General features: G+C 43.4%; 1 protein-coding gene across 2 annotated transcripts in view; it reads left to right on the top strand.

Annotated features, from left to right (window-relative positions):
• mei-9 (DNA repair endonuclease XPF mei-9) overlaps nucleotides 1–27,750 on the top strand; it is a 38,501-nt gene extending 10,751 nt beyond the window's left edge. Inside the window, exons 9-21 of one of the 2 annotated variants that reach the window (XM_084576725.1) lie at nucleotides 616–669; nucleotides 1,798–1,867; nucleotides 3,169–3,247; nucleotides 6,505–6,656; nucleotides 7,980–8,177; nucleotides 8,896–9,075; nucleotides 10,485–10,622; nucleotides 11,764–11,901; nucleotides 16,436–16,522; nucleotides 17,674–17,847; nucleotides 19,950–20,090; nucleotides 23,613–23,714; nucleotides 25,904–27,750. In XM_084576725.1, coding sequence (XP_084432851.1) covers nucleotides 616–669; nucleotides 1,798–1,867; nucleotides 3,169–3,247; nucleotides 6,505–6,656; nucleotides 7,980–8,177; nucleotides 8,896–9,075; nucleotides 10,485–10,622; nucleotides 11,764–11,901; nucleotides 16,436–16,522; nucleotides 17,674–17,847; nucleotides 19,950–20,090; nucleotides 23,613–23,714; nucleotides 25,904–26,122 — 1,732 coding nt within the window. In that variant the 3' untranslated portion in view covers nucleotides 26,123–27,750. The remainder of the gene's footprint in view (nucleotides 1–615; nucleotides 670–1,797; nucleotides 1,868–3,168; nucleotides 3,248–6,504; nucleotides 6,657–7,979; nucleotides 8,178–8,895; nucleotides 9,076–10,484; nucleotides 10,623–11,763; nucleotides 11,902–16,435; nucleotides 16,523–17,673; nucleotides 17,848–19,949; nucleotides 20,091–23,612; nucleotides 23,715–25,903) is intronic. The other variant, XM_084576726.1, reaches the window with a different exon arrangement.
• The last annotated feature ends 245 nt before the right edge of the window (nucleotides 27,751–27,995 follow it).

Below are 27,995 nucleotides of genomic sequence, written 5' to 3'. Positions count from 1 at the left end.
TCTTTTGCTGCCGGACAGGTGACAGTGAAGTCGAGAAATGCCGTACTATTGAACTTTGCTAACACAACGGTTGGGATAGAGTTTTCTTTACTGTCCCCTTAAAGTGAGGTTGAGTTTATTTGAACCTGTGACAAGGAGAAATGAGATGGTCTCGATGTCTCGAGGAGAAATGGTCGAAGGCCTACCCTTCCTTTCCCATCATTTATTTGCCTCTCATTGGCGTTCATTGCAGTGCTAAATATAATTATAATTCGTTTACAGGAAAAGAAAGGCGCAGTATCTATCACTTTCTCCAGCAAGTGTGAGTTTGGACGGTACATCATTGCTCCTATCGTGTGATACACCTTGCCACATGTTCAAGTGTGGGATTGCAGATGGCAGGAATGCTAGACAAGGAGAACACATCTCACGGAATATGACAGATCTCGTGCACAGATCTCGCACGCAGCTCTTTCGTATGGGATTTCGTTCCATGAGCCTATAAAGGCTTTCGCCTTAAAGTCTGATGCTTACTTTGTCTCGTGCAAAAATGAGGATGCTGCACGAACGCCATTGACTAACGATCATTTTGGGTCCCTAATAGACCTAGGTCTGTGATTTTGCTTTGTGTCGCAGGTACTTGACGCAGCACGATAGCGTAACCTTCTACAGCCTCGTCAAATCAGTACAGTGAGTACAAATGATCCCTTTTCTTAGTTTGTTTACGAAATTTGTATGGGTTGATATGATGCGTGAGCTGTGTGTTGCCCAACTGCATTCTTTCCTTACTGGCTACGTGAGGTATATTTTCTAGAAAATGATGTCTGCACAACACACACTTTTTTGTCTATGATATGTGATTTATGGGTGTGAGAAACTAAAGAGGTGATGTTTAGCGGAGTTTTTAACCAGGTATCAGGGTGTGAAATTTGGCAAGCCCGCCACAAGGCAAGCTCAGTGGGTTTCGGCTTATGATTGCGATCACCGCCAGGGCTGATTGAAGTGCATCGGAAAGCAGTGGAAAAGGCAGTTACGCTGACAAAGAATTTTTGAAATTGACTGCGACCAAGACCCGGGTTAGCTTTAAAGGGACATCGAAGCCAACTACACGCAATTTCTTTTACATTATGAAAATTAGCTTGGTGCCTTTTTCTAGGCGTGCTGATGTTTATCTGGCTGCAGACTTGCCTCTATTTGTGGGGAAATTGTTTGAAAATTTTCCCGTCTTGATTCGACTTGTTGCATCTAACCGAAAGGAACTCTGTTGTCACCGTGGTTTAAGTGATTCGTTAAGCCTCTGGGATCTGAGCCCAAAAAACTTGTGAAAAAAAGTTGTATCATGCACTGCTGTTGACTTGCAAATTTAGTTGGTGGTAAAAACACCTATGTATTTAATTTTTTAGTCCTTTTCTGGCCTATAATAAGCTTCGTCTTTAGTGCAAGTAGCGGCCTTGTCTTCAGAAAGTGCCGATCTGTTGACGTTGGCAAACTTCGATTTGTCGCCAGAGCCTTCTTAGGGCGGGGCTCCCAGACAGTCAAGAAGAGTCCTTGGGTTCCATGGAGTTCTTTTTGTGTTCTCTCAGCATCAGAATCTGCCTATTCCTCAAAGCCTACACACAGAAAAAAAGTCCATCCTTCAGTTACTATCTTTATTCACAGCCACTTATTATTACTGAATTCACACTTCTTTATGAATTTGTTAGCCAGAAAGAGATGAAGCTAAGGCATGCAGAGGTTCCTTTTGAAATGCAGTGATGTACATTAGTTTTTTGGTTGGGGTGTCTATTATAGTTTATTCTTTGCCCATGCGTGTTTCAGTGATAGCGCGACGGCTTCGACGCAGGTGTCTGACTGGCTTTTCTTGGATGCAGCAGAGACACTGTATGTTGTAAGTAATTCCGCACGTTTCTCAGCTACCGGCTTTTTGAATGTTGGCTCTTAACTCGAGGACAGCCTTTCAAAAAGGCTGGGTTTCATTGGGGGCCAAATGCTTGAAGAGAGGTCACCGGCTCATATGATCTGTCTTAGCTTTTTACATGCTTAGCACGGCTTCCCGGTTTCAAAATCAGAAGGACTTTACTTTAAACAGCAAAGAAAAATTAACGCCTTGCATTATGGCCTACTTATTGCAGTTTACATGCGGTTTAGACCCCTCAGGGTGTGACATTCTCTTGACGTGGATGTTAAGCCTATCACCTGAATGAATTTAACTGCCAGAACAATGCACTTGAGCTGTTTTAATTTCCTTTTTAGCTATTTGATTTCATTATTGAATCGTATTCCTTAGAGCCCTCTTTTTCTGGTACAGAAAAAAAAAGTTTTTCAAAATTACTGAGTAGAATTGTTTTAAAACGGCAGGGACCATGAAACTAGAACCAAAAGTGGGCTTCATCTGTGTTGTTATGACATCAGAACAGCAGGGCAGATCATCCAGTGACATCACAGATACTGTTCCAAAACCTACAGTGTGTTCATTGTTAGGTTAATCTCGTGACTGTTAGGGATTGCTTGCATTATTACTTATCTGAAATGACCAAAAGCAAGCTGAAAAATTTGTTCTTCAGGAAAGTAGAGCGAATACAGATGACCATGAATCCAGTGACATCACGCAAGCAAGGTTGCCCGTAGAAATCTCTTCTATTTAGTTTACAAAATGGTATATTGTAAAATTCATTTGTGCTGGAAAGAAATGCTGCTTCGTTGTGAAATTGGGCACAATGTGGCCAGAAAACTGTGAACTTTGAGAATTTTACTCAAATCTGAAGAGGTGGGAAAAGTGTCGGAGTTGGCCTTTTCATATGGCCCAGTTACCAGTTTCTTGTTCATCATATTTTTGCGTGCGTTATGTTTCTTTCGTTTTGTGTTGGTTTTTCTATGGACTAGCCCTGTTTGCATTTTTCCGTTTTTGTGCAGCATGCAATTGTACATTTGCCAATTATTTAGTCTTTTCACAAATTGTTACATTGTTCAGCAAATGTAATAATTATGCGACAATGTCTATAATTGGTGATTGGTTAGAAGCTGCAGGATTTACTTAGCGGTGGCCTGGCTGCTACCTTAGTTGTTTACCCAGTAGGCACATGGTTACTTCATGAACAGTGTGACTTTTGGGCCTGATGTCATGAAACATTTCATGCCTCAGATGAGTCATGAAATGTGACTCATGTGAAGCACATTTCAACCTTGCAGCAAGCAAAGACTAGAGTTTATGGAATGGAGAAAAAGCCACGCAAGGATGACTCGAAGTCGAAGAGCTCTGACAAAAAGGGTAAGCTTCTAGACCTTCGTCTTGTTCAAAGCAGTTGAAAGAAAAAGTGAAGAGGCTATGCATGTGTTTCTAAACAATTTTGAGTACATTTGCTCATCTAAATTTGCGACGAAATTGAAAGATGGCTTTATTGTCCAAATATGCCAGCAAGGAGCTTTGCTATATTAGTGTCATGGGGATTGCTTGGCTCTCAGGTTGTGGTATCCGCTAATTCGGCTACTTACCAAACCTGTAATAATGAGTTAGAAAAGAAACATTTAGAAATACTTTCTCTCCTTCTTCTACAGCCCTATTATGTGCCAATGATTTATTTTTGGTTGCCGCACTTTACCCGACGCTTTGGAGTTTGTCTCAGGTCTTGTGTATTTGCACTGGTGTAGCATGTGCAGAGGGAAGGGGTGGAGTTTGATTCTCCATGTGACATTGAAAGCTTTACGGGAACATGGCATGTTGTCTTTAATGCCATTGGTGTCATTTAAGAGGAAGTAGTTAGGAAACGCCCACAAAACAATCAGCCTCAATCAAAATCTTCCCCCACACGTGCTGGTGCGGCACAGCTTATATTGCTGCCGCTGCTTCGTGCCGCTTTAGTGCTGTGACCGTTTGCGCCTTTTTTTCCCTTTCCACACACCTCATTGCTCATTTGCATACTTCTTGTGCTTTCTCGGCGGCCCACATCGCCTTATTTCCACGTTCGTAGCCACCATTTCTTTTTTTCCATAGCGCTACACACTTTTCCTCACGGATCTAAGGACTTCAGTGGTTGTTGTTTTTTTCAATACTTACAAGCCCGTGGTTGAGTGTCTGAATGTGTGGTGTTTTATTTTTATTGTTTTCAATATTGATTTGCTGTCCCCAACTCTTGGTCTTACATTGTAATAAGTCAATTGCTCTGAAATGCCCTGGTCAACTTGTGTGCCACAATGTCATCATTCCACAAAAAATGAAATGCCATGGTCAAGCACTCTTCGTAACTGTTTCTTTATAAACAATGCTTTTACTACAGTGCAGTCCACTTATAACGATAGTGAGAAAGCCAGAAAATTCATTTGTTACAAGTGATTATTGTTACATCTGGACTGGCAAAAGAAACGGTCGTTGTGCTCAGCGCCATCTTCCACACGGACGCACAATTGGCGATGGTGATGCCGATACTCCCACACCCTTTGCGCGGCGACAGGCAGCGATTGCAATAATGATAGCCCTCATTTTCTCTACACCGGTTCGTTTTCGCTGTTTGTGTCGAGTTTTCACATCACTCTCTTAGTGTTTTATTTTTTATCAAACATTCAGACATATGTTCTTGGTAAACATCTATCAGGCAGTGATAATGCTATCGTTGCATCCAATATACCGCCGATAATAGATCGTTATATTTGGTTTATTTTTACATAGGGGCAGTAAGAAAACTGATATATCCCAAGAATTCGATCGTTATAAGCGATATATCTTTATGTTTGGTATCATTATAAGTGGACTGCACATAAGTAAAAAAAAAAAAATGCATACTTGTTCTTTCACAGTATTAAAGTTTACCATAGTGTAGGGGTGATGTTGCATGAATGAAAGAGTGCAATTATTAATGTTGTTTTGAAATTCCCTGGTCAGTGTGCATGCCATAATGCCATCATTTCTTAACAAATGCATTGACATGGGCAAGCACTGTTTGTTCTGACCCTTTCTTTATTAACAACGTGTTTACTTATTATGAACGAAAAAGAAAAGCCTTTATTTTTACTTATGCGAGTTTACTATAGGGGGTTAAGCTGTACAAAGTTAAGCATGCAATCTAATAATGTTGATGGAGGTTAATAGCATAACTTTTTAACTGTTTTCTTGTGTGCAGATCAGCCAGCATTGCCGAGCTTGTTTTTGTCACCTTCACAAATGATAAATGTCCTGAAGGCTTACCGAGGATATCGTCTTTGGGCAGTTTTCACTCATGTGGTAACATTAGAAGTCCCGTCAAGAAGAAAATGTAGCATCTGGCATTGGCTACTTCAGTTGGCCAGCTGCGACGAGTGCGTGCCGATCATACGGGGTGCCAATTCCCCAGGTACGATGAGCTCATGCTGATCACATGGGACTCCGATTGGCTTTCTTCATTCCGCCGGTCGCCTGTGACACCACGTCTAGGCACCTTTGTGAAATCATTTAACAACTCTCTAGACGCCTGAAGATGTCCAATCGGGTGAAAACGCATAGAGGTTCACAAACATAACCACAAGAAAGCAAAACCCCATGCAAAGACACAAACGGCTGCTAATGCAATAATGCAATTGCATTTCAAACATATGAAGCGATTCAGTTCAGTTCAGGCGTTCAGTCGTGTCCGACTCTTCGTGACCCTATGGACCATGCCACGCCACGCTTTCCAGTCTCTCACTATCTTGCTAACATCACATAGCTTCATCTGCAATGCCTCGAGAATGCCATCTAACCAACGCGTTCGCTGCCTACCCCTTCTCCGGCGACCCTCAACCTTTCCCAACATCAAATCTTTCTCCAGCGACTCCCCTCTTCTCATCAGATGACCAAAGTAGCTGAGCTTTAACTTTAGAATTTGACCCTCCAATGAGCAGTCAGGGTTTATGGTCGACAATATCGACTGATTTGATCTTCTGGCAGTCCAAGGAACTCTTAAGAGTCTTCGCCAGCACCACAATTCAAATGCGTCAATTCTTCGGCGGTTAGCCTTTTTCACAGTCCAACTCTCGCATCCATACATCACAACTGGAAAGACCATAGCACGGGTTATACGGATCTTGGTTGGCAGACTAATGTCTCTGCTCTTTACTAGGCGGTCAAGGCTAACCATTGCTCTCTTTCCCAGAAGCAGGCGTCTCCTAATTTCATGGCTGCAGTCTCCTTCCGAGGTAATCTTGGCGCCCAAGAACAGAAAATCTGTCACAGCTTCTGAAGCGATTAGGTGTCACTAAAGATTTTTGTTTACTCCATCAGTTCGTCTGTGCAGATGCCAAATTAGTTACTACAGTTGATGAATTTTTGCTGTCATCATGCTACAGGCCACGGCTACAAGACGCAAGACTTAGAGGCCGTCAAGGTTTGACAGCTATTAATCTCATGTCATGCCCAATCTTGCTTATAGTACTGTGAAGGATATGTAGGTTCTGAGGTATTGAAACTGATCTTGACAGCTTTAATGGCTTCTGTTAGGCTTGTCTCACGGGATTTGAGGGAATCGGTTTTATTGTGAGTTGGCTGGGGTTTATATTCAAAAATAAACCTCCGTGCAGTGGACCCATCGTTTCAGCCAGAGCACAGCCCGAAATGGGCTGCACTCTCTGAAATCCTGGCCGAGATCAAGCAAGAGAACAAGGACCGTGGGGACATCAACACGGTTGTTATCGTGGCAGAGGATGACCGGACATGTGGACAACTCTCGGAGGTCAGTTGCTCTTCATCTTATTTGGAAAACCCCACCTGCTTCATAGCGGCTAATGCTCACTATGGGCCCCTTGCCACTTATCTTAAAGGGATACTAAAGACACCCAAATATGCTATCAAAATCTAATAAACGGCATTTGGTGACACTGTCGCAGCATATCCGGCAGCAAAAAATTGAATTATTGCTGAGATATTGCGATAAGAAGTTGAGGTTTTTTTTGTTCCCACCGGTCGAATTCAACTGTTTTCTCCTACTACGTAGTAGGGTAGGGTGACGCACACTATGACTCAAGAGGAGACTCCGTGATTGCTGGTGCGTGGGAAGCGGAGAATATTTCGCAGGTACGTGCCGAGTCACGATCTTCATTCGATACGCACTTTAGGGTAGGTGCATCTGCTGCTCCGAGCTCGTATTTCAGGCGCCTCAGGCCTAAACCAAACTATCCGAGCACGCACGAAGTGCCTGAGCCGGAACATAATCGAAACTGAAGCGGACGCCTGTAGTGCCGTGTTAGCTGAGAGACTAGTGGCATCTACCAACAACCGGACGAAATGAGTATACGTATCTTTATATTTGCCTTGCAACATTTAAGTTGTCTTTTCATCTTTTCGTCGTCGTTTACGTGTGATAAAAGGACGTTATCATATTCGAGACGAAACCGACTACCGCATTCAAACGGTCAACTTAATTGGCATTTGTCAGCCTCCGAGATCCCTTGTGCATCACGTGATTTGTAGTTGCGAGCCTCGGCCGTTTCGGCTGTGGCGGCACTACCTGTATTTCTGTTCTTCCTCTTTACTATCTTATAACAGCTCTGTTTTCAGTAAGAGTGGCTTTTTTGTAACCAGGAACTGGCATTCTATCGATGTGTGATGAGGTTGTGAAAATATTTTGTGAGCTCTAGAACTTCGCAGATAAGTTGACGTACATGTGAATCACGCGCATCTGTCTGTTACTGTGTTAGCAGCATAGCGTTCTTTCAGTAGAAAAGCAGTGGCGTGTGTGCGCGCTCATGTGTGTGTGTGGTATGTGCGTGAAGCCCCTAGTGGTCAAGCACATTTCGAACATCCAGACGGCATCTCCTCAAAAGCACACACTCTTAAAATTGCATCTCCCACCTTTAAGTTTTTTACCACCTTCCTTCGTCAACACTCTTTACTCAACACCACACTCCAAAATGTCTCCACCTTTCACCCAACACCACTACTGCAGTAGGTTTCCATCCACCCTCTCCCTACAGAAGCTCACGGCAGAATCGGAGGTGGTAGGCTGATCACCAAGCCAACACCTTGCTCTGACGTGGCTGTTCTATTTTCTTCTCAGTACCTGTGCTGTGGGGCCGATGCTGTTCTCTACAACCTTTACCGCAAAGCGATTGGAGAGAAAGATGGCTTACAGCTTCCTTCCCTGGCGACCACCGAAGACGATGACCAGAGGCCAGACAAGAAGAGGAGGAAGACCAAGAACTCGGCCCAAAGTCGGGGCGACCAGAAGAAGAAAGGAAATCAGGATTCAGAAATGGTATTACCTGACAAGCTGAATTTATCCTTCAGGATGCATACACTGCACAATACTGTTGTCCACTAGAGGCCACGTGTGGCGTAAACTTTGGTGCAGTATATTATTGACTATTCAGGTTTATATAATTAATGGTCTCACGTTACTAAAGGTTAAGATCGGTGTGGTTAAGCACAATGCATAAAATTGGCATAATATGTACTCTTGTGGATTTGGCTGCCAGCCTGCTAATTTTACTGTGCCTCTGTTTTTCACTGGTATTTTTAGCAGGCTTTTGAGCGTTAAACTGACACAGGTTTCAAAGATTTCTGGAACATTCACTGCCGTTGGCACTTGCATCAGCTCTCTTGCACTGTCTTTAAAAGAGTTCATGCATACATTTTTATTTAGTACACATCACTTTGACCTTGCAAGGGATTACAGTGTGATAGTTTACATATGCTATTAATATAGGACCTTTAGAGTGCTGAGCCAGCGAGCTGACTCAATTCTAAGTATGCTTTAACACAGACCTAAAGCAGTCACATTGGAAGTTTTTTTTTTATATCGTTAATAGCAGTTTATGAATCCAAGTTAGCTTTTGTCACCAAACACACGCTAGTATATACAAAGGAAATCATGGCAATGATATGTGCTTCTTAATTTAGTTAATGCTGTGTTAAAGCATAGTGATTCCAGAACAGTGCAAGAATTGACTTTTCCGCTCTTTCGTCTGTTGAAGGAAGGGTCCGACATGACCGAGACGGAGACAGAGGGCCCGGAATTGCCTGCCGACTTTCCTAATGCTGTGTTCCACCCATTGAAGTCTGCAGAGTTTGCGTTCCAGCAGCTTCTTCACTCTGTCGAGCCAAAGTACATCATCCTCTACGATGTCAACATTTCCACTGTCAGAGAAATTGAGGTGAGCTGACGCGTGGTAAGTTTTATTTAGAGCAGGCGTGAAATATTCGCTTCAGGTTGGCTCTCAACCCAAGTCATCTCCCTAGTTCAGTCAACGAGGCTACACTGGTCATTCACGCTGGGGCTTGATGACTTGGTCTCCCACTGACTCTTTCATTAGGTCCCTGGGGGTTATGGTACCATGTGGACACCTGCATCTCTCACCATATGTTGTTTTTGGTTGAGGAAAAAAAAACCCACAAGTATAAGTCATTAAATGAATTCAATATGTCGACTGTATAGTCGCATGGTAGCAACTGACTAGTGAGGCTGCCCGTTAAGTCCATTGCCACAAAAAAAGTACAGATGCATGGAAGAAGTGGAATACTAGAATACTAGAGCACTTTTTCTTTGAAACTGTGCCTTGCATCGAGTCTGACAAGATTTAGGCACCTGACGGTAGCGGTTCTTTCAACTCGGAACCCTGCTGCATATATTGCCGGAACGCAGGGGCATCATCGCTCACATCTGGACTTCATAAAAACAGCAAACCTCTTCCTGTTAATTTAATCATTTCATTGTCCTTCATTACATAACCCACTGATACCCTGAGGCTATAAATATTGTTTATAAAATAAAAGAAAGAAATGTAAACCATTCATTGTGGAAAAGTTGCACTCACTTTTTAGTTGAGTACTACAGTGAAGCTTGAACATGGCTGCAAGCTGGGGACAACAAATGCGCAGTTTGGTCAACAGTTAAAGGAGAGTTATGGAGGACACTCTTAAAAAATTTAATACTTATCGGAAATAAAGAAAACTGCAAAAAGTGACAAAATACTGAGAAAGAATGCTTGCAACGTGAGCAAAGGAATTCAAATCAAACGAAGCAGCAGTGGCATTAGTATGTGTTTCCTACTCTTGTATAGAAAAAGACGGACATTCACTGAAGCTGCATTGCTCTCGCTTATATAAAACCATTATCGAACTTGCTTACCTGAGACAAGCTGCAGTGCCCTACCTTAATGGTTAAATTTGATGGTTAAGGTGCTCGACTTCTTAGCCGGGAGAGCCGGGCTTGATCCTGGCTGCGGCGGCGTTGCGATAGAGGCAAGACGCGAGGAAGCGCCCCTGTACTGTATAATGTCAGTGCATGTTTAAGAACCCCAGGTGATTGAGATTATCCGGAGTTGACGTTTACAATTCCTGAAAGCTTTTGGGGCTTAGGGACATTAAAACTCCATAAACTAAACCTAACCATATCTTTTCTGCTCTACCAATTTGCATGTTTCCACTGATTAAGCTCCTTTCTGCAGTAGGAGTAATGTGTGCAGTTACCAACACATAAATGTGCAGCGCATTCTGAAGAGTTAAAAATGTTTGCGGTCCTGTTCCATGCATCTTGTGCCCTTTCTGACTCCATATATTGCAGATGTATCAGGCTACCAGAGCAAAGGAAGTGCTGCGTGTGTATTTTCTCATGTATGAAGACTCCATTGATGAACAGCGCTACCTCACTGCCCTTCGTCGAGAGAAGGATGCCTTTGAGTATCTCATCAAAGAAAAAAGTGTGAGTTGCTAGACTTTGGGTGTTGGGTATCATGCAGTGAGTTTCTTTTTGGTTTAACAGGAGCAAAGGATGGTTTTAGAAGAGGAAATCTAGTTGATATTATGCCTAGGAAATATTTTACATGAAGCCGTTTGAAGAAAAATGTTAAATAGTTGCTGTTATTACTGTTGTTAATGCACAACTGAGTAAAGGCTAAGTCAGCTCAACTTCTTAGGGCAAGGTACGGAATTGTATGTTGTAGTATTTCATTGGAGTTAATTATAAAGGTCACAGAAGACAACTGTGCAGCGTTGGAAAGTGTAAAAAATTGAAAGCCGCTCAGATGGTCCAGTGAAGTGAACTGCTGAAGCAGAATGTGCTTATAAGATGATGCTTTTTCATTTGAGGCTTTTCCATTTTTCTACATCCTATCAGGTGAAAGTTGCATTAATTTTGTATTGTCTTGTACTTTTATATTTGTTTCGTTATGCAAATTTCACCTTACTTGATGCACTGTACTGGATCACCTACAGATGTGGTGCATCCTGACGGGATCACCTGACCTGGGTTCGCTTTTGGCGCTGCTTTTAGTTTGAAAGCACTAGCCCGGATGTTCAGAACCTAGCAGAAGCGTCTAGCCCTTGTGTGACACATGACAAGACATCACGGGTTTCTGTTTTGAAATTGTGATGCAACCAGTCTTTGTGCAGCGTTAATGGTGGCGTTGTACCATTTCACTCCCCATTTAGCATCTAGCTCCTGGTCACGTTGAAGGCTAGTTTACGACAGGGATTCAAACACTTGAGTTCATGCACCTTCAAATCTGTGCCAATAATCGTGACTGGAGGTGTCCACCAAGAAGTGAGACAGATAGTGTGCGTTTCCTTTCCCCCAAACCCAAACCTACTAAAGATGTTTAATGCTTTGCCAGATTCTGTGCCAGTCTCTCAATGCTAAACTGTCAAGAAAAACCGGGCCGAACCATGCCAAACAGTGCTTTTGCATGTCCTAATCTGTTTAGGCTGAGTTGAACCAAGCTAATTTTTCCACACTCAAGTGCCACTAGTCCTTTGGGCTTGTTTCCAACAGCTGCAGGATAGAGTGGAACTATCCTGTAAGCGCAGCAGTGGTTCAGGAGTGGGGCCTTATCTTACTCCATCAGATTATGGTGATACCGGAAGAGCAAGATGGAAAAGGAGAGTACCATCCTGACCTTGTGGATGACCTTGGGAAGTCAAATGAGCCAGCGAGCTCACGGAAGGCGGGTGGTGCAGTTCCTGCCGTGTCAGCGTCTCGCAGGGTAGGCTATTCTTTCTCCCAGGAGGCTTGCATTTCTTACTTGGTGCTTGTAAATTGGAGCAGCCGTGGGATCATCTTATCAGCTGAGCAGTTATGGTGTGCATATATAGACCTTTCCATGTCTTCTCTATCCCTGTAATGAACTGTTTGTGGAATTGTGGTTGTGCAGGAATGGGTAGTAAGGAGTAGGAAGAATTGTTTTGTCTCCTGTGTGGACACCACCTTTAGATTGGGATGGTAATAGGGGTTGAACATCAATTGATTGCTTTTGATCCTGAGCTGGATTTGCAGCATGGTTGCAGTCCTAGCCCGAGCTCTACGTGAAGAAGCAGGATCACATCATTAAACATGTGATGTTGGTGAGCATGCATTAGCATAACAATGAATTGATAGTCACGAGAAGTGGACTGGAAAGCTCATCAATTTGAACCTGGATGATTCGAATTGTTGGATAATTTGAACTACACTACTTGCTCCAGCCGAGCTCCATAGAGGTTGTGTTGTATAAAAAAGCTCATTAATTCGAACGCGAGTCACTTCTGCTAAGGACAATTCAAACTGCGCTACTTCGCTGCTGGGCGGCCTGCAGCAAATGGCCAAACAAACGCGCTGCAATAGGGCGGTATAGTTACAAGGCTGCGTGCTTCCAAAACGGGGACAAAGATAAAACCAGGTAAAACCATAAAACACTGGGTAGAGCCTAAATGACACCATGATCGGCACGGCGGCCGCTGGCTGGAAGGTAAGGGTCGGCAGCCGCGGCGGCATTTCTTTTTCTTCCGCACAACCTGCAAAACATGCAACTAAAAAACTCGTTTATTCGACCCCCGTTAACTCGGAAATATGTCGGCACGGAATGCCCATGGAAAGCTATAACGTCAGATGAGCCCTCGAAATCAAAAACCAAATCATTTCATGGGAAAAACTTTTTTTTTAGACAGATGTTCATCCTTCTATCTATCAAACAATTAAAGCACACTGTCAGCCAAGACCATGACGCCGGCTTTTAGCATTGATCCCTTCAAAAGGCGTTTGCATGTCACGCGCCTGCTCAAATGGACATCATAAAGTGAACAACCACCGGATGACTGCTGGAACTCTGCTAAGCTGCTCCCCCCTTTCCCCTCTTCCTTCCTGCTAGAGCTAAAGTCAAAAGGTAAACACACGTGAGGCTATCACTGCCGAGAATCTGGGTGCAATGCCAAGAAATGCACAGTGGAATGCAATGGCGACGGCGCGGAATGGAAGGTTACAGTGACTAACACCTTTTCTTTTTTTTTCTTTTTTTAAATTCTCAGTGGCAAAAGGGTGGGTGGGTTCATTTTTCGAGGGGGTCATTACACAAGGGAATACGGCAAATTTACCATAATGCAAATGGCTCTGTTCAATTTTTTCGAAGCCATTCGATAATTCAAACATCTAATAATTCGAACGTCTTTCCCAGTCCCGTGAATTTTGAATTGATGAGCTTTTGCTGTAATAGGCAAAGTGATGAAAGATTGTTCATCTTGAAATTTAGCATGGCTGTTTGTTAGCATGGCTGTTTTTTACCTTTGCAGTTAGATAATTACAAAAAGAAGCTCATATGGTATACAGTAGTATCACCCTTCATTTCACTGCATTTCTGGGTTTGCAATATGGTGAGCTTATGATCGCTTGTGTGCTATCTGCTAGTTCATGACAAGTTCACACGTTAATGAGCATCGTGCTTATTGTTCAGCTTCCTGTACCTCCTTTTATCTCCACCATTCAGAATGAAGACACCCCCCCTCCCCCGTCACTTTCGGATTTGCAGTGCAAAAGTTCTGGCTGCTAATATACGGTGACATTTTCCCGTCCTGGCTAACCTGAAAAAGAAAAATTATGAGAGACTTTAGCGACTAAAGTAGTGAAAGGTGAAAGCCTGAGTGCCACATTCTGCTACGCAACTGGCACTAATGACTAAATACTTAATGAATTAATTTGTCATTTATTAATTAGTCAGTAGTTAGTAAACAATAAATTATTGATTAGGTATCAATTAGGAATTAATTACTTGATTATTAACTACTAATTGATCATTGATTGTCATATGGCCATATAAGGCACGCATTCACGCATACTGTGGTGGGGCTCTGTGATTGGTCGAGACCTCCATGACGTCATCCCGCCTCGGCCAATCAGAGCCGCCACAAAAGCGGGACACATTTTGTCCACGACAGCATGAGCCATTAAAGGCTTTCGCCTTAAAAATTGGGTGATACATAAGTTGGAGGACGCATAAGGGGACACATGATGCGACAGCGTTATTGGCTCCAATCTGCGACTCCCCTTGGGGATCCATGTTCACATACATGCAATTTGCTGTAAATCAGTAATCTTTTAGTTTGACCACCTGCTATGTCACACATACCGTGATTATTCATTATCTCACACACTGTACTCATGCGTGCATTTGTAAGCTGCTACATTTTGTGAAACATCACCCATGATAGCTCTAAAGTCCCGCTTTAACTAAGCCTTATGAACAGGTCTGCAAGGTCTAGGGCTAGTGTCCGATATGGGATCGAAGAGTGCAGGAAGGTTTGATTTTTGTAGGGAACAGGTCTCTGTCTTCCTACAATGGGGCCTTTAACGCAGTTGCATTAAAAGGAAGATGTTAATCTACAGTGCACTCTTATGCTCTTACCCAGGGGATAAGATCACATTGTTCACACAGCTAAAGCAACACCTGCATAACAATTCAGTTGCAAGGTCAGCTGTGAGAGCCAAACAAAGATCGAAAGTGATAAAATGGCACATCTTCCCACTTTTCTCACTCGTTTGTGGCCCTGCTGACTTTCATGGAACATAGCAAAGCAGTGGTCCTACAGTTAGGCATCTAGCATTTTAAAAATTTTCATCACTGGAACCGACTTGTTTACAAATTAAAGATTGCTGTTTTTTGAGCAATGGAGTTCCACGCATTCAGATATGTGGCGCAAACAAAGACAAACACAGGAGAAGATCCACAACACACGCGCACGCTACCAACTGTAAGAAGAACCGGAAAACACTTCCTCTTCTACACTCAGGCACGTCTCAACTTCTTCTTCTTCTCATCTCCCTCTTCTTTGCCAAGGGGAAAATGTCACACTCTTCCTCGCACACCATAACCTTGTCCAAACATGGCGGTGACCAATCTCTTCTTTCTTTTCTTCTATTCTTTCTCTTCTTTACCAAGGGGAAATTGACACTTTCTTCCTCTCAGCCCAAAAAACATCAACCAAACATGACAGTCACAAATTCTATACTGTCTTGTAAATCCACACCACTGCATTGCCCAGTAACTCCTACCACACTGGACAGGTAAATATCACCACATAGTCACAAATCATACACTAAAAACACCACCACACAAATACAGCAAATACAGTAGGACATGTCCATCTACACACCATAACTTAAGTAGTCCCTATCTATTGAGAAACTATATCTTGCCAACATCTAAGAAGCCACGAGGCCCATGTACTTAAGGGGGAAAAAATCCTGCAAACTCCCATGGCCTCAAAAACGTAAGATGAGTCCAAGAATAACAACTTTAGGCCAAGAATAACAGCTTGAGGCCCGATGTTGGCAAGATATAGTTTCTCAATAGATAGGGACTACTTAAGTTATGGTGTGTAGATGGACATGTCCTACTGTATTTGCTGTATTTGTGTGGTGGTGTTTTTAGTGTATGATTTGTGACTATGTGGTGATATTTACCTGTCCAGTGTGGTAGGAGTTACTGGGCAATGCAGTGGTGTGGATTTACAAGACAGTATAGAATTTGTGACTGTCATGTTTGGTTGATGTTTTTTGGGCTGAGAGGAAGAAAGTGTCAATTTCCCCTTGGTAAAGAAGAGAAAGAATAGAAGAAAAGAAAGAAGAGATTGGTCACCGCCATGTTTGGACAAGGTTATGGTGTGCGAGGAAGAGTGTGACATTTTCCCCTTGGCAAAGAAGAGGGAGATGAGAAGAAGAAGAAGTTGAGACGTGCCTGAGTGTAGAAGAGGAAGTGTTTTCCGGTTCTTCTTACAGTTGGTAGTGTGCGCGTGTGTTGTGGATCTTCTCCTGTGTTTGTCTTTGTTTGCGCCACATATCTGAATACGATGATGCACCAACTAGCCTCTCAAGCCGTTATTTTGAGTTCCACGCATCCTGGCAAAAATTAAATAATGCGGGGGGGTGCATACTGTTTGCAGCTTAGCTGAAACTACCTTAGACCCTGCAAGTAGGTTGGCTCTGTAATAGGTCAAACCTCATCCCTTTACCCACTTCAATTCTTTTCAAGCACGAGCATCGCTTCCACTCGAAAGAGCACATTCTGTCCTTCGTTAAGTCTGTTGTACAGATTAGGCTCATTCAAAGGAATACTGTGATTTTCTTCTTATGTAGTACTCAATTATGTTCAGTCCTTTTCTGTGGCAAGATCACTCTTCAAGTTCGATATATTTGTAAATCTCTGCTTATGTGTCTTATTGAGCACATTTATGGGCACATATGTCTGAGGCTTCCTCTGTTTCCCCCTGTAGGTCATTGTGGATTTGAGAGAATTCCGAAGCGAACTACCTTCGCTTATTCACAGGAGAGGCATCAGTGTCCAACCAGTCACCATAGAGGTATGTACATTTCAGGCACGACTATGCTAATTTGCTATTTGGATTGATTTGTGCTGATTTGTCATTTAATTATTGATAAGACCCCACCATCGGTGCACATTAAAGGACCTTGCATGGTTGAAATTATGCAAATCCTTCCACTACGATGTTTCATAGTCTGAGTCACTTCGGGACGTTAAACACTATAAACGAAACCAACCAACACCAAATGGAAATAGTCTGTGTCAGTATTATTTGCAGCTTAAAAATTGAAACAGAAGCAGTGGTATTTAGCATATAGGGGTGGAAATTCTATATGCTAAATGGTCAATCTGACCTGCTGCACCAAACTGCGCCTAAACTTCAATTTATGTGGTAACGGCCGATTGCAAGTGTACAGCACCAAATTTAGCCAGTGTTATTGTTGGCTTAGCAACACTGGGCACTCGCTAAAGAAGGATGCAGTATAGATGCAGTCGCATCTACATCAGCAACAGTTTGCTGCGTCATGTCATACGCGCAGCTTTCACAGGCCATCCTCCTCTGATGCTCCTGTCTTCTCTCTCTCTCTTCCTCGGGGTATAGTGCCTAGAATAAACTGGCCATTATATTATAGGCACTCTCCTCGAGTTCCTTGTATGCACTGAATCTTGGGAACTAAGCGGACGTAGCTACTAGACTCAAAACCAGTTTGGTACATGGTGTTGTTAGCGAATGTGTCATGTAGTGGAGTGTGTGAAACCCAAACCAGGCAAAAGCTACTGGCTACTGCTTGCTGTGCCATGTGACGGCCATGCAACGCGGGTTCGAGGTTGTGAAGAAACGAAATGACAGTGATGTTGTGGCAATTTTTCATAGTGTTTGACCTGCAATTTAGAGAAAAAGTCCTGAAAATCGAACGAGAAAAAGACGTTCGAAATATTGGTCGGTGTTATACATTGACTCTATGGAGCATGTGACAGTGCCTTGGTAGAGTGTCAAGCAGGTTGGAAAAATCGGGCATCCGAAAAATCGGTCGCCAACTGTATTTAGCCTGAAGCAATAGACTATTTAGACAAAATAGCCATTAGATACTCAATGGAACTAAAAGCTATGCGATACACCAAATTGTATTTCGAGTGCAGAACTTTTTTGGTATCAACGTTCACTTTTGTCTTGCTTTTGGTTTCCAGGTTGGTGACTACATACTGACCCCGGAGATCTGCGTTGAGCGCAAGAGCCTTAACGACCTCATTGGTTCTTTGAACAGCGGACGCCTCTACAATCAAGCGAAGGCGATGTGCCGGTACTACAAGCGCCCGGTGCTGCTAATTGAATTCAGCCAGAATCAGCCGTTTTGCCTTCAGGTATGGGAGCTAAACTTGCTCAAAGTTGCGTGCGCTTTCCTTTCGCCGGCAACGTCATCCGATAATCAGCGGGCGGATCAGCCATCTTCCGTTTCGGTGGCGATTCAAACGAGACGGAGAAACCACGTGGCCAGGAACGACCTCGACGCAATCAACTTGCACAAACAACCAAATCCGTTGGCAGAACCAGCAGAACTGCCTTCAGAATGATGGGCGAGCGGGCAGATCAGAGCTGTCGGCATAGCTGTCAGCGCATTTGCGAAGTCCATTTGTGTTTCGGAGGGTGGCGCGGCCTAGAGCTATGGGCGCAGCCGATTTGTGTTCGGAGGGGTGGAAGGGTAGCGGGAGAAAGGCGCGCGAGGCAGGCAATGCGGAGAAGGCCAGAAAACAAGTTCTATTGTATGAGCGCGCGGTGGGGAGAGTGCAGCAGCTGGAATTTCTTTCTTTTTTTTCATTTTCAAGGATTTCGCATTTCACTACCTTTTGGCATGAGCACTCAGGAGCCAGACTTAATTGTTATAACCGATAATGAGGCATGGGGGCATTGTAGTAAGGGGGTTATTTTACCATAGAAAGCATACAAAAGTGGATGGTGCAGCAGCTTTTCATTGCTGTAACCGATGTATTGTTAAAACCGGTATCGTTATAAGTGGACTCGATTGTACTGTGATAAAGGCACTACTGCAACTTCATAAGAAGGGCCAACCCTAGGCATAACATATAACAGCAGGATGGGTTGTTCTTTAGTTCAGTGGAGTTTACGGCGAAATGTTTTGACTAAACAGTCGGTTGAGAAGATTGGTGGCGAGACGCAAAGCAGAGTGCCTCAAGGGTGTGAGGTCCGCGCATGTCAAATTGTAGATCAGGTTTCAAGCTTTGAAACTCTTGTCTCATGCTGATCGAATATTCAGGGGAATCCCCCAAGGCGGAGTAGGTTTCTTACAATGGAGTAATTACCCAATGGCATCCACCCAAGCGCAGCCATATGGCTACAAAGAAAAAGCCTCCTTGTAGCCTTATGGCTGCGCTTGGGTGGATGCCATTGCATAATTACTCTCTTATTCTGGTCGTTTGCCACTAGCGTGCCTTGGAAAGGAGCTGCTTGATTGCAGTTAGGTAATGTGAAATTCCAAGGAGGATTCCTACAGTGATTTACTGTGCTCTCCGGGTCAGTACCGTTTTCCTCAAGCTTTCTGTGTACGTTGTCACGATGGTGATGCGTTGTTGATTATTGAGGATAGGAACATGTATAGCTGTTAGCAAAAGTCAAGGCACAACTATTGAGCCCAATTTGTTGATCCTATTTCTTCGTGTTAATTGATAACGAATTTTGTTCAGAGAAGTGAATATACGTCTGCTGCCAGACCTAGTAACTTGGAAAGCATGCGGGACTTTGTTTTGTCCTGACACTAGTAGTTGTTTGTTCTGCAAGTGCCGCTGTCCTGAGTTTATTATTATTTTGTCCTGTTCCACACTTGCATATTTGAGTGTTTATAGCTTCATTAGCTTTAAAGCTTTGACTGAAAAAGGAGTGCACACAAAGGGTTTGCAAAGAACAGAGGTCTCTGCAATCCTTTTTCAGATCCACATCCAGTGGCCTAATACTTTCATCTTAATCTGCCATGCAGTACTGTTCAATTTGGCAGGAAATGCACTTATTGGTGCTTTGGTACAGCCTTGAAGAAAACTCTGATTGATTCGAACTTCGCATAATGGGCCTTTTTCACGAAATATGATGCACTGTGATGACTGCGCAAAATATGCTCCGCCCCGAGAGAACCGATAGAAAACAAACGTGCATGACCAGTAGAGGTGGAGATTGGTGCTTTCGTGAGAGGTCAATAGCGCCTGTGAAGTGCAAATGTATGTGTGCACTGTGCACCTTTTCCTAGCCTGAACTCCACATACATTGTAGAAGCAGGTTGTTCATTGTTAGCCACTGGCATGTGGGAAAGGGAAAAGGATGAGATATGCACATGTGCAGATCAGCTGTGTGAGAGACGAACTCGAAGACATTTCTTGCTTTGAAAGTCTAATTATTTTATATGTATGCACTTCGGTATGGAAAGGTAAAGTTGACCCACAGTGTCTCGTAATTGCAGGGAAAACACTTGCCTTCGTCGGAGACGACGTCGCAGAGTTTCGTGTCCAAGCTGATCCTCCTGACTATGCATTTCCCTCGCCTACGTATATTGTGGTGCCAGAGCCCATATGCAACGGCAGAAATATTTGACATACTGAAGGTAAGGATACTATTAATATTCTTTTTTGCATTTTCACTCTCTTCCCTCCACGTACGGAGAAGATTCAGCAGCAGTTAGTTGAAACCACGTGTGCGAGGTCATTGACCTCATTCGTGCATGCTGGAAGGATTCATGCAGTGCATGGGCAGACTACTTTCGCAGCTAGCAGAAGTGTGTCTGTGACATTGCAGCCATTGTGGGTGCAGCGAATGGTAGCTGTCAGTAGCCTGTCACTCATCATAACATCACTGTGCTTGTGACCTATACCTTGGATGGAGCAGAGTCCAAAAAATTACCACTACACTCTGACCACTTGGCCTGCAAATTTTAAAAAGCACTGTTTTTGAAATAGAATAACTTGCTTGCTCAGTTTCAACATGATATACTTTTGACAAAAGCTCAAAAGCATTCACTCTATACATTGAACAGCCAGTAACCTTTACTAGTAACCTTTACTAGTAACCTTTACCAGTAACCTTTACCAGTAGCATTGGCAGTCATTTCTTGGTTCCTTTAAGGACTCTGGGGCCTCATTTTTCAACTCGTTTGGCATCGCAACATGTGTTTTCGCGGTGCATAGATGGCCAGATAATTAATGCTATGCACGTTGCCTGTGGGGTACAGAAAAGTGCGTGATGTGGCCTGCTCGTGGAGCAGCTATGCCGCAGATGAAGCGAGATAAGGGAAACACATTAGCTACCTTTGAAGTGCTCTGAGCTGGATAAAAAGCAAAATCATAAAAGCCACAAAAAAGAAACAAAAACAGCCAGTGTGGGAACACAGAGAAAAAGGACTGTGAAAGGAGAAAACTAGATCGTGCCATTTTGCCCACTTTGTGCATGTGAAACTGTTTCTTATTTGGTAATTATTTTCTCTGTGAAAGTCTATTTTGTTTAAATATTGTTTTAATGTAGCATATATTTGGGCACACCTAGTATGCTCGCTTATCGTTTTTTAGGGGGCCTTCAGTTAACATAAACTTCTGATAAGATGAGCAGGTTTACTGGTCCTTTCAAGCTCGTCTTAATTACAGGGAGTTGGCCATATTAATGCAACAGCGTTTATCAAGTGCCTTTACTGGTGGGTGGAAAGACCGATCTGAGTTAGAGGTTTGGTCACAGGTACCAGTTGATGTGTGAAAGTCTTGATAGGTGGAACTATCGTTGCCACCTGTCATCGGTATGCTCATCCTCCTTTTTTGTTGCAAAGTCAAAGTGCATCTTGAAATCGTGGAATCGTGAAAAGAAAAGGTATTCCTTGCTCATTTGATGAGACTTACCTCGTGCGAAAGGCAGATATGTCACTTGATTCATTAAATGAGCCAACTGAGCGATATCGTGTTTAGCCATCTATGCAGCTACGTCACTGCCTTTGTTGACCCAGAACTCGCTGCCAATTTTGAAGAGTTTAACAGTGCTCGTGCATTGATAGGCTCATAGTGCAAAAAAATATAGTTGTAGTTTAGCCCTGGTTAAACCAAGGGCTAGCGGAAGCTAGAAAGCTATGTTTACGCTTGAAATTGGCGGTGGCTTAGCTCAGCTAGGCCAGGATATACGTAGCGGAAGCATGTGTGCCTGGCGCTGGACTGCCTACTCTTTTCCAATCCAATCTAATCCTATCTAATTCAGTGTAATCCAATCCAATCCAGTCTAATATAATCCAAACCAAACCAATTTAGTGTAATTCTATCCAGTGCAATCAACTACAGTTCATTCCATTCAAATGCAATCCAGTCCAGTCCTGTCCTGTCCAATTCAATCCAATCCTGCCCAATTCAATCCAGTCGTGTCAAATTCAATCCAGTCGTGTCCAATTAAATCCAGTCGTGTCCACTTGAATCCAGTCGTGTCCACTTGAATCCAGTCGTGTCCACTTGAATCCAGTCGTGTCCACTTGAATCCAGTCGTGTCCACTTGAATCCAGTCGTGTCCACTTGAATCCAGTCGTGTCCACTTCAATCCAGTCGTGTCCAATTCAATCCAGTCGTGTCCAATTCAATCCAGTCGTGTTCAATTCAATACAGTCGTGTCTAATTCAATCCACTCGGGTCCAATTCAATTCAATCGTGTCCAATTCAATTCATTCGTGTCCAATTCAATCCAATCGTGTCCAATTCAATCCAAACCAGTTCAGTCCAATCCAATCTAATGTAATTTAATCCAATTGTGTCCAATGCTGAGTAAATGCTCGCCCGAAATGTGCCGCTGACTAGCCTATCATCATCACTACTATCATCCTCATGCTAGAGAAGCAGAATTAAGATGTGCTATTCACGATCCTTGGCGGGGCTCAGTTGGTTAAAGTGCTCGGCTGGGGATCCGAGGGATAGAAGTTCGATTCCCGGTAGAGACATATTTTTAATTTTTTTTATGAGGAGATCGTAGCTCTCTTCACGGCATAGCAGCAGCCACCAGAGGTCTCCCTTTGGTTTTCGGAGTGTTGCTTTTAAAACACATCCGCAGAAGTGTCTGCAGAAAGTATTTACAAAAAGTGTCTGTCCGCACTCCCCAAAATTGGCCCTCTGGACCCTGAAATTTGGTTTGGCCAAATTTGGTGTTCACCCTAATCGAGTATAGTCAATTCAGCGGCGACCTTCAAGCTTGGGTGGGCTGCCCCAGAAATTTGGCTCCCTGGGCCCTCGAAGATTGAATTCGGAGTTTCACCAATATTAACCTAATTTGAGGATGGCAAATAATTTGTGTCCGACCGAGTTTGAGTATGGTCAACTCTGTGGTGACTTCCAAGTTTAGGTGGGCCACCCCAAATTTTGGCCCCCTGGACCCCCAAGTTTGACTTAATGCAAATTTGACCAAAAATGGTGTCTGGCCTAATTTGAGTACGACCAATTCAGTGATGTTTCAAAATTTAGGTAGGCCACCCCCAAGATTTGGCATGCCTACGCATTCTCTGCGCTTGGGAGGCTATGTGCACCCTTGGAGTTTTGTATCGTCATTATCAACATCCAAAAAACAGCCACTGCAGTGCAAAGACCTCTTCCATATTACTCTAATTAACCCCATCTTGTGCCAGCTGTGTCCATTTGATGACTGCAAACTTCCTAATCTTGTCTGACCAACTAGCTTTCTGTTACCCCTGCTATACTTGCATTCCCTTGGAATCCAATTTGTTACCCTTATTGACCATCGGTTACCTTCTCTTTGCACTGCATGCCCTGCCCATGCCTATTTCTTCTCGTTTTGCATGAGAATGTCAGTAACTTGAGTTATTTCTCTGACCCACTTTGCATGCTTCCTGTGTCTTAACTTTATACCTACCATTTTCTGTTCCATAGCTCTCTCTGCTGTCCTCACTTTAATTGCTGCCTAATTGATTGCAGCCTTGTGTAAATGCAATAGATAGCAACAAATTTTTGGAGGTCTTGAGAGAGGCTTAAAGACTTTCTCCTGTTTGGTGATTCTTTGCCTCTAGGTATTACCAACTCATCTCATTACTACTTGTAATTGGCAGGAAAATGAGGTTCAGTAATGTTTTTGCTTTCTTTCCCTGTTCTATACTTACCAGCATGGCAAGGAAGAACCATCTGTGGCAGAGGCTCAAGCAGTGACTGAAAAGGAGATGCAGGACAGTGGCAAGTCAAGCGACAAGTACAACCCTGCCCCACAGGTAGCTCATTCGTGTGCACCTGTGCTTGCAGCAAGAACACAGTCGATCTTTGGAGAGAACAACTCAAATTGCGACAGTAGGGCAAGAAAGGCACATGAGCGTGCACTGACTAGCAAATTACTTTTTAACACGGCAGTGTTAAAGGCCCCATTCACTAGAAAATCTAGGCATCGTCGGCATTGCGAGCGAAAGATCACAAGCATGGCACTGGCAGTCAGTAGCTGGCAACTGACATTGCAGAGCACTAACTAGAAGTTGCCTAATGTTACGCCTGGCAGGAGCTGCCAGCTCGGGCCTCGCCTTTTACATAGGAGGGTGATATCAGAGCGAGACTGCCAGGACCTTTGCATTCACGCTACACCTTGGCCACGCTGGCACACTCGTATGGCTTGGTCAAAGTGAAGCTTTATATGTTCGTGGTAGCCAGTGCTGTCATATCATCCCGTTAAAGGCTGAGCTTAAGTGTCCCTCATTAGAGGGAAGGTGGGAGTGAAATTGGAAAGAGAGAAAGGAGCCGTAGTGGAGGGCTCCGGTGTAATTTCGACCACTTGGGGATCTTTAACGCGAGCTTACATCGCACAGCGCACATGCGCCTCTTTGTTTCACCTCCATCGAAACGCAGCTGCCGGCAGTCAGAATTGAAACCGGGAACTCCGGCACAGTAGCCAGGCATCTTATTAATGCTAATACTAATTCCTTTGCTTCAAGCACACATTGTTTAGTATTTATAGGCTAACTGCAACAAAATTTTCTATTCATTAAAAGGACTGTTTTCTAGTAGCACATAAGAAGGAATGAGAGAGGGAACTAGAAAGAAAATATGGCTGGCTTGGTTTGGTTTATGGGGTTTAACGTCCCAAAGCGACTCAGGCTATGAAGGATGTCGTAGTGGAGAGCTCCGGTAATTTCGATGAACTGGGCTTCTTTAACGTGCACTGGCATCACACAGCACATTGACGGCTTTCTTTTTGCCCCCATCGAGAAGCGGCTGCCACAGCCAGTTGAGCGCCCTCACCACTGCACCTTTGCGGCGGGACACAAAATATGGCATTCATAATTGAAGCTAGTGCTTCAGGAATTGCTCGCTAAAATCGTAGTTTCTCCAACTGAAACTAGAAAAAACGGGGGCTATTACTAAGAGCAAAATATTGGCTGTGGTTTGGCTTCGGTTAAACCTAGTATCAAGCAATAGCTCCGGCCGTGCATATACTTGAGATTGACGTCAGCGATCATGTGGCCCGCCACGCAGCTGCTCACAGTTTGAGCTACCTCCCACATCAGTTGACCTTTGACCTTGACCTTGACCCTTGATCTTTGGTGGGAACATAGCTACCCAAAGTGGTTGTGGCTTAATTTCCAACTTGACCTCGAAGCTGTTTGAAGGTCATCGGAAGCACATGGTGACCTTGGCTTTATCTTGCGTAGTAAATCTATGGCTTCAAAAATGACATAGGAAGGGGCCCAGTTGGATCCTCCATGTCTGTAGTTCTGGAATTTCGGTGGCTTTCTGCTGTTTGTAGAACGCTTACCAAGTATTTATGCGTTATATGTGTCATATTGTGAGGGATGCGAACGTCTCTGTAATGACTTTAAAGCACTCCGAACGAACGTGAACATCCCGCATGCACTCAAATCTGTTTTACCCTATGCATTCTGTAGTCTGAAGAGCATGCGATGTGCGCATTCATGCACGCAGTGCGCGTTCGTGCCAAAGACAGCTACACAGCGTTTCGGTATCATAATTGCGGTGGAAATTGTAAGAAATCCGCCATCGAAACAAACCCAGGTTGTTCAAGTCACATTTTGGCCTCCAGCTTTTCACTACATGTCGTTTGAAGCCCGTTTAATCACTGTGGGCCAAGCTCTCTGCAGAATATTGCATTGTGTAAATATTCTCGGCATAATTCGGATTGTAACATTTTGTTTTTATTTACCTAACAATATTATACCGGACGCCATTAGTATAAGGAAGAATTATTCATTTCAGCTGTACTTCATGCTCACTTTTTTTCTCAGTTAGTGGTCTTTGTTTTTTTTTCTACTAATCTGAGCTTGTGCTCTGGCAGTTTCCAGAGACATCTCGCAGTTTATGTGAAACGTGGCTACTGCTATGCTGTATGCTATTTCTTCAAGTCCTGAAGCATTTCAAATTCTGAAGTTCTCCTGCATTGATTGGCCTTTGGCTGCAGGATTTTCTTCTTTACCTGCCTGGGGTGAACCTGAAAAACTACACCTTACTGATGCGTAAGTTCACGAGCCTGGCGGACATGTTCAAGGCATCGGAAGAAGAACTGGCCTCCGCGATGGGAAACGCAGCTCAGGCCAAGGCTCTGTGGGAGGCGATCCACTTGCCCATCGACTGCACGGCACAGAAACTGGCTCCCCAGCGAAAATTTCGAAAGAAATAGTAGCAGCCATATCTTTTTTTTTTGTGTATATATATATTACAAATGTAAATAGACAGTTCATCATAAACATTGCACGGGGTATGCATGAGGTGGTTTTTGAGTTGTGGTTACGAAAAGCAGCCTCGCTTCCAACTATTCTTGTGAGGAATGGTGCACTGCGTTGTGTTGAAGGGAGAGATCTGAATGTTGCAGAGACTTGGCCGAGCTTCACCTGATTTTGCCTTTTTGAATTTTATGGACACTTGTATATAATTAAAAGCTCTCGTCATGCTTGAGTTTAAACAATATATTGTGCTGCTGAAAGTTGATGTCATGCCATCTCTGTGTTACCTACTGGTTGTTTTCTTTTCTTTCAAATACATAAAACATTAGCTGATCATCTGGGTATTGTGCTGTTAATCAAACTTTGGAGGCGTTAAGGGTCTTTGCCGTTGCTTACGGCGTTGCTTTATTATCAGTAGAGCATTGCATGAGAATTTGGGGTCATATGTCATTTTCTAAACATAGACGTCAGTATGTATTTTTTGTAATGTAAATGCATGCTTATTTTGTGGTTTTGCACAAGTTTTCTGGCCACAGTGTTTACATTTACAAAGTCTCATGCGGTAGCACAATGGTGTGCATTGGTTATTGATAACCAGTCCGTCAGTTAAACATTTTAAATCGATTTTGTTGCGAGAGATGGCATTCCTCATTTAAGCTGTACTCGCGAAGGAGAAAAATGTTGTCCTAATTGTGACCAGTCTTGATTAACTCTTTCAGGACCGCGGTCCCGATTTCGTGCAAAAATGCACGATCAAATTATGCGCCTTTTCAAACTTTAAAATTTGAAAAGAGTCCCGAAAGAGTTAAGGCTTTTGTTGAAATGGTAAAAGCATTCCTTAAAATTACATAACAGTCACATTCAGGCATTCCTGCACCAATTTTTTAGTGAGCAATGTTATTGCTATTGCACTATGTTTTGAAAGTGTAAAACACTGCTAGTGTAGTGCTGATATTGCTTTAAGCAAGGAACTATGCTGCAGTTGTCGGTAGTATTGAGTTTAAGTGTATGATCCTGTTAGATTTCATAAGCATTGTAGCCGTTTTATGCAGTACAATGTTTGTGGCTCATAATTGTTGTAAAAAGTTAATGTGCCTTTTTCTTCTACTTGCAGGTGCTCTCTGCTAAAATCTCATAAATATACCTTGCTGTTCAAATCCTTTTTAACTTGTTTACAATCTGCTGTGCTTATATATATATATATACAGTAAAATCTTGTTAATTCGGCCTTCAAGGGAGCAGGAAAAATGTTCGAATTATCCGAAAGTCCGAATGATCGAATCTTTGAAAGAAACTGCCGAAAACCGTTTGCAGAACAGTAGTTTGATCTAATGAACACTGGTAATATGGACGCCTACACATTTCAGATGAAAACTATGCGACAGTGACAATATTTTTCAGTTCTGCCAAGTGTTTTGCTTTGTACACATTATTGGGAACGTAATGGTTAAGGCGCTCGACTGCTGTGCCGAAGTACATGGGATCGAATCCCGGCCTCGGCGGCTACACACGATGTGCGATGAAGCACCTGTGGTGCATCTGAATTATGTGTACGTATATCTTCAAAATTTGATGGGGCAGTGTATTCGAAGCGCGGAGGAAGCATATCATGGATGTAAGAAGGAGGAATATGCGTAGGTGGTGTCAGAATGATGTGATGCCACCACAAATTAATGGCGATTTCCACTGATCGCTCTGGAGCGCGTTTTCTTGCTTTGGGATGATGATTTCGAATTCCGTTGGTCGACCAAGATAGGTTGTGCGTATTCCGCTGGTCGTCTGGAGCAACTCGGGGTGCTCTAGCTCGATCCTTCAACCAGAATCGGATCT

This window comes from Amblyomma maculatum, chromosome 8 (assembly GCF_055883805.1).
Source record: "Amblyomma maculatum isolate TAMU_Amacu chromosome 8, ASM5588380v1, whole genome shotgun sequence".
NCBI classification, from domain to species: domain Eukaryota; kingdom Metazoa; phylum Arthropoda; class Arachnida; order Ixodida; family Ixodidae; genus Amblyomma; species Amblyomma maculatum.
The sequence above is the reverse complement of the archived record's forward strand: the minus strand, read 5'-3'. Positions and strand labels throughout refer to the sequence as shown.